This window comes from Ursus maritimus, unplaced genomic scaffold (assembly GCF_017311325.1).
Source record: "Ursus maritimus isolate PB19 unplaced genomic scaffold, ASM1731132v1 scaffold_8, whole genome shotgun sequence".
Taxonomy (NCBI): domain Eukaryota; kingdom Metazoa; phylum Chordata; class Mammalia; order Carnivora; family Ursidae; genus Ursus; species Ursus maritimus.
In genome coordinates, this window is record NW_024426996.1 from 3,366,333 (window position 1) to 3,377,235 (window position 10,903).

The 10,903-nt window shown below is 38.1% G+C and overlaps 1 protein-coding gene across 1 annotated transcript in view; it reads left to right on the forward strand.

Moving 5' to 3' along the window:
* ADH4 (alcohol dehydrogenase 4 (class II), pi polypeptide) overlaps window positions 1-9,743 on the forward strand; it is an 18,956-nt gene extending 9,213 nt beyond the window's left edge. Inside the window, exons 6-9 of the mRNA XM_008707190.2 lie at window positions 1,258-1,518; window positions 5,678-5,813; window positions 6,280-6,418; window positions 8,417-9,743. Coding sequence (XP_008705412.1) covers window positions 1,258-1,518; window positions 5,678-5,813; window positions 6,280-6,418; window positions 8,417-8,441 — 561 coding nt within the window. The 3' untranslated portion in view covers window positions 8,442-9,743. The remainder of the gene's footprint in view (window positions 1-1,257; window positions 1,519-5,677; window positions 5,814-6,279; window positions 6,419-8,416) is intronic.
* Window positions 9,744-10,903: the final 1,160 nt, after the last annotated feature.

The following is a 10,903-nucleotide window of genomic DNA, read 5'->3' on the forward strand; positions in this document are numbered from 1 at the left end:
TCCTCTTTCCCTTTTGTTTATGCTTTAATTCTAACAGTTTCCCATCATCATTAGAAAATATTACTTAAGCATCTCTCCGTGTAGAATTTTTTTACCATTATACCGCTCTACAGAATAATACATTCCAGTTATAGCAACTTTCCTTATCATCTTGTATATTCAGTTTTTATTTAATTCAATGCAACAAACATTTATTAAAGACCCAGCATAGAGAAGACTCTTAATAGCAATGTGGAAGATAATATGCCTTCAAAGAACTTATAGTCTTTTGAAGAAACACACAAATACAAAATCAATCAACCAAGGTAGATTATAAATACAACACAGAAAAAGCAAAAAGGTGGGCACTAATTCCTGATTAAAGAATCAAGAGAAGTTTCAAGGGGAGAGTGTCACTTAAGTCAGGCCTAGAAGTATAGGTCACATTTTAATTAGAGGAAATAAGGTGCGAAGTGCATCAGGCTGAGGAAACAGCAAAACTGAGGATGAGGAAAGGGACTCGCGAGCGTGCTGTGGCTGCAGCAACGGGACTACCACGGAGATGCAGCTGGAAGTCATCAGGTCAGCTCCAAAAACCCTTCAATTTGATGCAAAGAAATTTGGATTTCAGGGGCGCCTGGGTGGCGCAGTCGTTAAGCGTCTGCCTTCGGCTCAGGGAGTGATCCCGGCGTTCTGGGATCGAGCCCCACATCAGGCTCCTACGCTGGGAGCCTGCTTCTTCCTCTCCCACTCCCCCTGCTTGTGTTCCCTCTCTCACTGGCTGTCTTTCTGTTAAATCAATAAATAAAATCTTCAAAAAAATTTTTTTATTTCATTCCATTTAAATTAACTGATGATTTGGGAGGTGAGTTAATTCACATTTAGAGAAACATCAGTACTCATTCAAAACCAACACTAATACAACCAAATAAGGCCTATTAAAAATATAAATTAATTGTGATCTATGGAAAAAGGAAAATAAACCCTTTAAAATGTATGGGTTTTAAAATTTTGTTCTGATAACAGTAAAGGGAAGAGGAAAACAAGCAGATCATTTTCACTTGGGTTTGTTTCTTATGAGCTGACGATTCTAATGACATTCAAATGATCCCCCATATTTAGCCAGTGATCCATGCATTTTCATATTGGCAGATTGCCCCCATTGGCTATATCATTTAGTTTTATGACAGGCCGTCTTTTATTTTTATGTTCCTGCCCCCACCTCACTCTATTCCTTTAAAAAAAAAAAAAGTTAATTTATAATTTTCTTGCCTGCAGGTCACCCCTGGTTCTACTTGTGCTGTCTTTGGCCTAGGAGCTGTTGGTCTTTCCGCCATAATGGGCTGTAAAGTAGCGGGAGCTTCCAGAATCATGGCTATCGACATCAACAGTGAGAAGTTTACAAAGGCCAAAGCCGTTGGAGCCACTGACTGCCTCAATCCTAGAAATCTAGATAAACCCATCCAGGAGGTCATCATTGAAATGACCAATGGAGGTGTGGATTTTGCCTTTGACTGTGCAGGTGGACCTGAAACCATGGTATGTATATTTTTTATAACAGTATATAATAAATTATATTTACTAACATTAATAAACATTGGCAATATGTTTATATTGATATAGTTATTTTATATTAATATTAACATACTTAAATATATATTTATATAGACAATATTTATTAATATTAGATTGTATGCATTGTTAATATTTAATAAATATTAATATTTACTTAGTAGGTTATTAATATTTCTGTATATCCTTCCACATGAAATTCAGCCAAAAGAGAAAACTTAGAAATGAAAATTTTAAAAGAATTGTGCCTATGAGAAATGAAAAAGAAAAAAACAGAAAAGGCAGACTTAGAGGAGGGAAGAAGACAGGTTGACGCATGTCACCCCTAACATCTAGAGGTATTCCACTCCCACTTAAAAGCAGAAAGGTGAGAGGTTAGCAAACTACAAACAATCCACTCCTGTCCATCAGATCTAAATAAATGGGCTGCAAAATTAGGTTCACATAATAAATCTGAAATTTTCAATATATTCAATATATTAAACACACACACACTGCAAAATTAAAAAGTAGATCTTTTTTCCTAAACACTACAATTCTATATCATTCATATTTCTTCTCTCAGGACAAGCTACATAACTTGCAGGGCCTTCTAAGCACAGGGCCCTGAGCGACTGCACCCGCTGGAGACCCACAAAGCCAGCCCTGTTTATTCTACTCTAGAAAGTGGGGTAAAGAGCCAGCCACACAGACAACACATGGAAAAGTTAGCTTGCCAAACTGCCCAGCCTCACTCTCCAGCGAATGGTCACTTGATGCCTATCTGCTCAAAGACACTAAGTAGAGTTTTGTTTTGTTTTATGAGATGATCAAACAATTTATCGACTAATTATCTGCCCATGGATTCTTATTTCATGAGTGAGACCTGTGGAGTAACTATGACATGACGCCCTTTTATTTACGACTTCACTCAACGTGGCTCCCAAAACCCTCCTCTATGGAGGTTATAAAAAATAGAATTCTGTACTTCAACCTCCCAGCAGCAGGCTTTGTACAGTTTTTCCCCTTGGTTCTTACCCAACTGATGCATTCTCCAGAAGAGAATGGAGATGGGGGGAGGGGGGAACTGCTGAAAGCATCAGCCTCCTTCCCTGGGTCTCTCCTCTCAGAATGGTTCATTGGAATAATGTAACAGCTTAAAGGATGATCTGGCAGGTAATAAGCACTCAGTAAATGTTAGCTATTACTGCAAATTCATGCACTCAGGGCTCCTTATCCTGCACTGCTCCCCTACGTTCAATGCTTTAGACCCTGCTTTTTAAATTATCCTTGGCATCTGCAGCTAACAATGTGCTACATCCATTCCTCCACTTTCCACAGCTCAAATTTTTTTCAAACATTGAAATTCAGCCTATTGACCTTATTTTTCCAGTACAGAGATTCTCAACACTGGCTACACTTTAGAAGTGCCCAAGGAGTTGTTACTATCATTGTTTAATACCAATGCATGAACCATATCCCAGGATATTCTCATGAGTCTAGGGCCCAGGTACCAATTTTTTTACAAGTAACTCAAGTTGAGAACCACTTGATCTAAAACTTGGCAGGTTCTATTATTATTTAAATTATGCAACAGAATTATACCAGCTAATCCAAATAAGAATAGAGGGATTTATTAAATCTCAAAAAGAGCAGCTACCTACCCATCTACCAAGTTTCCATAACTAAGGAAAGCTAAACTTCTCAGGTGTAAAGGAGATTCTAGTAATGTGTGTGAACTTGAGTTCAATGACCACTAATTCTCTAAAGCAGCCGAAAGAATCCAACAGAACAACCAGAAAGTTAAAATAACTGACGATATTATAAAGTTTTGAGAAATAAAAGTAATTCTCATCGGAAGTTATCAGAAGATTCTAAATAAAACCCTGTACTTGCATATAATACCCATTTTTAGCTAAGACATCATTAAGGAGATGAATTTCTTGCTTGAAGCAAAACTCCGGAAATGTAGAAAAGGCAAATGGGGGCACCTGAGTAGCTTAGTCAGCTGGGCATCAAGACTCTTGATATCAGCTTGGGTCATGATCTTGGGGTCATGGGATTGAGCCCCCAGTTGGGCTCTGCACTCAGCAAGCAGTCTGCTCGGGATTCTCTCTCCCTCTGACTCTCCCCCTTCCCCGAGCATGCATGTGTACTTGCCCTCGCGCTCTCTCTCTCTCTCTCAAATAGATGGATACATCTTAAAAAAAAAAAAAGGCAAACAGGAAAAACATTTTAAAACTAAAATAGAAAATAGGAGTCAATGTAAATAGCTACCTTCGGGTAACAAGTAAAGTCTATGAATTTTCCCCTCTCCATGGATCTTTCTATACAGCATAAACAAAAATATTTCCTCCATATAAAAAGTACATATGTATAAGAGTTGCTATTTGGAAATATTTTGAATTGTCAAAAATAAATAAACATTTATTCAAATAAAATTTCAAAACACATTTTCTAAAAGTTCTAGGTCACTGCATCTACCATAGCTAGTAAGACAGACAAAGAAAAGGGGGAGAATTTACTATACTTCAAATTGCTTCTTTTAGGGGCGCCTGGGTGGCTCAGCCACTTAAGCGCCTGCCTTTGGCTCAGGTCATGATCTCAGGGTCCTGGGACTGAGCCCCGCATCAGGCTCTCTGCTCAGTGGGGAGCCTGCTTCTCCCTCTCCCTCTGCTGCTCCCCCTGCTTGTGCTCTCTCGCGCACACCCTCTTGCTCTTTCTCAAATAAATAAATAAAATCTTTTCTTAAAAATTGCTTCTTTCATACAGTGATTGGTGGTGAAAAAAGCTGTACTTCCTATTGAGACTTTTGTAAAAGTAAAAATTGCCCCAACAAGTCAGAATTAAGTTGAGCACTGACTATGGCAAAGGATAGAAAACAAAGTTTACACTTTTCTTAAGATTAGTCTCAAAAGATTTAAATGTTCATCTATTTATCATACAACTTCTTGTGGAATGGCCATCCACAAGTTTGTATCCTTCTCAATTTCTTTACATTTTCAATCCTTGGCATTTTTGTATTAACCCCAAACTTGCAGTAGGCTAACATAATAAGGTTTTCTCTCTCGTGGGAAGGTCAGTGCAAGTCCCCCGGCCACTGCCTTCCACGCAGTGACTCAGCTACCAAGGCTCAATCAAGTCCACATTTTCAGCTTCACAATCTCCACATGAGGTCATCTGGTTGTTACAGCAGGAGAATGAACAGCTGGCAGGTTGCACAAGAGCTTTTCTGTTTTGTCCACGAAATAACACACATCACTTCTGCCCATAGCGCATGGCCCAGAAGTAGCCCCGTAACTCTACCTAACTGTGAGAGTTAAAGAACGTAGGGAAGCAGGGGCGCCTGGGTGGCTCAGTTGTTAAGTGTCTGCCTTCGGCTCAGGGCCTGATTCCACGGTCCTAGGATTCGAACCCTGCATCAGGCTCCCTGCTCTGCTTCTTCCTCTCCCACTCCCCCTGCTTGTGTTCCCTCTCTCACTGGCTGTCTCTCTCTGTGTCAAATAAATAAATAAAACCTTTAAAAAAAAATAATGTAGGGAAGCAGATGAAATGTTTTATGAGCAGCAACCAGTGTCAGATTCTGTTTAACTGTTTTGCTCTCTGTTTTTAAACAGCATTTTTTATTTATCCTACATTGAGATATACTAAGTTAACAGTGTATACCTCACTTCCTAGGTTCTAGTAAATATTCATCCTCTCTTCATGACTTCAAGGATTGTGTTTTTATGTCTCTGAAATTGCAAATGTTTTAGTACATACCCAAGGCAAATCACCAAAAACTTGATTAGAATTTATAATACATAGCTTCTAGAGTTATTTCCTAATTTCACATGTTTTTTTCTTGATATGCAATGATATACATTCCAGGTCCAGCAGAACTATGATATTAAACAGAAGAAAATAATAGGTTCTTTTTCTTTTCAGTATCTTTTTTGATGAATTTCAAATTTTTAATGAATGTTCTATCTGAAACTGAACAGTGGAGTTTCAAGTATCAATCAACAATACCACACCCTCCTTAGCTTGGATAATCTTATGTGCACAGTTGTATAAAATTTTCCTAAACCATTGTACATACCTACACTAGAGATCGTGTTCTACTTTTTCTACTTACTCGGCTAACCCTTTTTGTTTGACCTTCCAGAGAGCAGCCCTGGACAGTACAATAGTCGGTTGGGGATCATGTACTTTCATTGGAGTAGACTCTGAAATGAGAGGACTGATGGTATCTCCAGTGGAGCTAATCATGGGCCGTACCATAAACGGAACATGCTTTGGTGGTCAGTTTTTTTTCTCCTTTAATTTTCTCCATAGTGGTACGCAAATTCTTATAATGAAGATTATTGAATGGAGAGGGAAACTGTTGTTTATATACTGAGTGCCTAATAACACATCTAGAGACTGCATAAAAGTTATTCTATGAATTATCTGAAAGTAAACAGTTTGTATATATGGATAACCACAAACTGAAATTCAATTTGCATTAAAATGAACCAACACAGAGGAACAAAAGGTAAACTCTGACCAAACAGAGATAATTTCTTATCTAGAAACAGGAACTAATTTTAACATTCCTTATTAAGAAAAACTTTTAAATAAATAAAAGTGTAGAAAATTAAAGATTGGAGGGATAATCTATTTGAAGCAACCCAAATCTGACCTGGTAATTTCATTCACTCAACCAACTGATTCAACTACCTCCTGTCAAATACCATGTCTTCACTTGGCATTTTGGTCAAATTACAGGTTGGAAAAGCATCGATTCTATGCCAAAGCTGGTTACTGACTACAAGAATAAGAAATTTGATCTGGATATATTGGTGACTCACACCCTGCCTTTTGACAAAATCAATGAGGCATTTGACCTAATGAACCAAGGCAAAAGGTAAATTAACAAACAGAGGAATAAGTGGTTTGAAAAACCTTTATGAGGACTATTTATTTGATGTTAAGAACTAACCAGTTTGTCTTTTCTGACATTTTCCACATCATCACACATACTAGATGTGCTTAAAAGATTAAACAGTGGCCACTGGAAAAAAAGAAAAGCTTCCTACTCTATTTCCTTAACACACACTGCCATAGACTATTCCAACATAGAGCGGTGATACAAACAGATACATATTTTCCCTTTCACAATCGTTAACTCAGTTGGGGCTGCTGCCTAGAAAGAAAGGTTTCCACAGCATAATGTCAGGTCACTCTGGTGCAGTACAGCCCTGGGTCTCACATCATTATGTCCTGCAATTAACAAAGAATGCCCACTCCAGGCCCTTCATTATCAGAACCAGGTGAAAACCATGGTTATGTGAGCAGTGAGTGGCTCATTTAAAGAAACGTAAAGGATGCCCCAACTCTCTCTTGCTTTGTCCCAGGTCTCCTATAAGATACATTCTGATCCACAGTTTTAGCTATGTTGTGCTTCTCTAGCACAGAGCCCGAGGACTAATTTATAGAAATGTCCCAACTGGGGGATCTGTAGCAACTGGGGAGCAGGAGACACTAGGATCAATGATTTTGGTTAAAATGATCAAGCATAGCTTGGTCAATAGAAGCAAAGGGAAAAACATCAGGAACAGTTTCACAGGGGAAATGCAGGACCAAAAAAGCAACAAAAAGAGAAGATATCACAAAATGGGGAGGGGGAGGGAATGTAAAGTTAAATGACATGAATTTGAAGCAGAAAATAAATGTTGCAAAAGAAGAAAATAGGTCCATGATGTGAGGACCCAGGCTACTTCCTGGGAAAGAAATCTGAGAAATTATTTCTACTGACATGAACTCTCTAATTTGCAAACACAATAGCTGCAACGTATCAAAAAGTTCAATAAAAAAGAAAAAAGAAACATTTTTAAGCTATACAAAATAACTTAGTGCATAAGCTCTGTAATATCTTGCACAATCTCAATATCTCCGTAAGGAGTAGCCCTTATTTGGGGAGTTAGGTTGGAGTTTGGGGCCTTAGACCCTAAAACTCATATCTCCTCCACCACCACCCCTTTTCCCCTAGAGTTCTGTTATCGAATATACCCATAAGGAATGCTAAGTGGCAGCCAAATGGAAAATGGTGAATTACTTTATTAATAGCCGGGCAAGTCTCCCATACTCTAAAAGTAGGCCTGATAATCAGTGGAAAAATGGAAGGCTGAGGGCTAGACACCTGAATGAGGCCTCCTACTTCCCCTCTGGCTCACTGGGAAAACCACATTACTGCTCACACCGATGGAAAGGTGACAATGGAGAAGGCAGAGGATGGGACCTAGCATATGGGTATAGAAGCAAGGACACCCAGTTGCTCTTCTAAGGTGCAGTGACCCCGACTCATGGTGAGGAAAGGACACAGAGGTTCTCCCTCCACAGGTAGACAGATGTAGTTCCAGTCCCTGGGTGAGGAAAACATCATGCATGGCAACCTGCTAATGCCAGGGAGTCCACAGCTCCCGCCATAAGGTGGAACAGAAGGAAGCGTCTGTCCTTGAGGCTTACCCCCATCTTTGCTTCTACGTGTTCAAGGAATTACGAGCAGTAAGAATACTTAGGTTCTCAGAAAGCATCATCCCAACACACCAAGCAGTGACTATTCCAGGATGAAAACCCCACTACAATCTTAGCATGTTCTACTCTATAGAACCTTGGGCAGCACGGACCTCACCCAGGGTCACGTGAGGTCCCCAACTTTTCCCAGCTTACTAGCACCATACACAAAGTATGGTTAACTCCATGAATGACAAGATAAAAGAAATTAGGGATAATGCACTAATTTCTCTTTATAGATGTCTATAAAGAAAGAGTAAGCCAAATGCTGAAAGAAAAATACAAAAATTATTTGTGGGTTTTGGTTAAATTTACCATAAAAATTATGCTATCGTCTTATTATTAACAGCATTCGAATAGTCCTGACCTTTTGAAGACACCAGGAACAAACTGGAATACTACCTGAACCTGAACCTGAACCTGTCTGGTTAATTTACAACCTGTAATAATGAATCAAGGACTGCCATGAATGTAAACAACTACTTATAGTTATCATCTCAACATCAAAGAGTTATAAACATCACAGCCTTTGTATCCATAAAATACATTAATATTTCCTGCTTAGTAATTATGATAACTGATGGTTTCACGAATAGAATTATATGATGAGACTTGTTTAAAACTAGTTCTGGAGAGGTGGGAGTGGGGAATGAAGAGTAATAAGTAAAGCTAGATTGGCTTTATGTTTATAATTTTTTAGGTTGGGTGATATATGGGGTTTCATTACACTATTCTCCACTTTTGTTTATGCTTAAAATTTTCCGTAATAAAATAATTTTTACTAGAAAAATTACTATTATAGATGTGTACATAAGATACATATATCTTTAAAATACGTCATATATATAAAATGCTATTACATAGTTTCCAGGTTTCAATAAGCTACAAGCTAATCTTCTTTAATAAGCTGCTAAATAATTTCCTTTTTGACATCTGGTATTTTCTTCTCTCTTAGCCCTTCTTTACCACTGTGAACTATAATCACAAGGAGTGGAATATCAGAAGCTACATAAATGAGTATATATAAACAATGAAGATGTTTTAAAAGAAAAAACACATCTATACTCTCAAATGTCCATCTTTACTAATTGCCCTTTTCACCTTTGATAATTATGACAACATATAATGTTTAGAGCTTTAGAGTTTAACAACCTGTAATTAGCACTAAGTACTTTTTATAGTCAATTAAAAGTGACAAAGTAACATAGTAAGTAAAAAGTTACAAGATATAACAGACAATAAGATTTATATAGGCTTTAGTGGGAAAGGAGGGGGAACAGTTAAAAATAAAAAAGATTTATATGAAAAGCAAAATGAGTGGTTTCAAACAATTATCCTCATAGTTGCTACAATAGACAGTTTAAGGATAAGAGATAGTAATGTGGATCAGAGTAACAAACACTAGCTCTCAGCTTAGCATAATTTCTGAAAGCCCCTAGAGTTTTATTTTTAAATGTGTACCACATGCTGAACTCTGAGAGAAGATAAGCCTCTCAGAAGCTCTGGCAGAGGAGGGCGAGGATATCTCAAAGTAGAAACTTACATTCTGCTTACTGCAGACTCTCTTTTGTTGGAAATGGAAGCCAGCTCTGTCCGGAAATGCTTGCTTTGTTGGCATTGTGGGGAGTCCCTCTGTCAGACATGCTCAATAAAGACATGGTGCTTGACAAAGTTTATCCTCACAAGTATCCAGTTTATTTTAGAATATTTCTTCTGAATGATATTTTTCCAAAACATTTTCTACATGCCTCTTTTTTTCCTAAATAGAGATTCACAAACCTAATCCTAGTAACTGAGAATGGTCATTATGAGAATGTATTTTTATGCCAAGTTGTGATGCAGTTGTTCCTCTCCCTCTCTCTCTCCCTCTAGCTCTGCAATCACTCCTGCAGTCAGTGGCCCCTGCCTCTACCCGTCTTCTAATTTTCCTAGTTTGGTTCTGTGACTTGGAAAAAAACAAACAAACAAACAAAATCTCATTCTTCACAAAGCTGTTAAAATTACTTATAAAATCAGTGAAAACCCAAAGTGATGTGTATGAGGTTTAAAGCTTAACTTTGATCATTTCTTTGGCAGTGGAGGCCTTTTTTTTTCATCCAGGCACCCAGCTGAAACTCCTAGTATATGTAATTACAGTATAACTCTTCAAAATGTACACCTAAAATGCCTAAGTCACCCAAACATCTCTTTCCTAAAATGAGAAATGAATGCTGAATCTATGATACTCCAGAAACCAAAATCATGCACCAGTAATGCATTGGGCAATGTGCAGAAAGCACTTTATTTTTTAAAAAAGATTTATTTATTTGAGAGACAGAGAGAGAGTGGGGGGCAGGAAGAGGGGCCGAGGGAGGGTAGAGACAAGCAGACTCCCCACTGAGTGTGGAGCCCAAAATGGGGCTCAATCCCAGGACCCTGAGCTGAAATCAAGAGTAGGACACTTAAGTGACTGAGCCACCCATGCGCTCCTAAAAATCACACTTTAAAGACATAAAAATAAATCTGCAAGCTGCTGACAATTATCTGCTTCTCCTAAGGGCTCTCACGTTCACTCTTCAATTTTAAATGTTACTTTTTAAAATACTAGGAGGAGCACACAAATCCCAGTATTTGTAGGGTACCAAGTTTCTGAAACAAAACTGGAATGGAACTTGATCCCTCCAAAGGGAAAAAAAATTATTTTAAACGTTTGGATTCTCTAACATAGTAAGATATTCAGGTCTATTTTGTGTGTGTGTGCTTTTTCGGTCTGAAATTATTACAAAACTTTAAGAATGTCAGTTAATAGGATGGACAATACTTGAATTTAGAAGGCAATACAATCACGGTATACTCT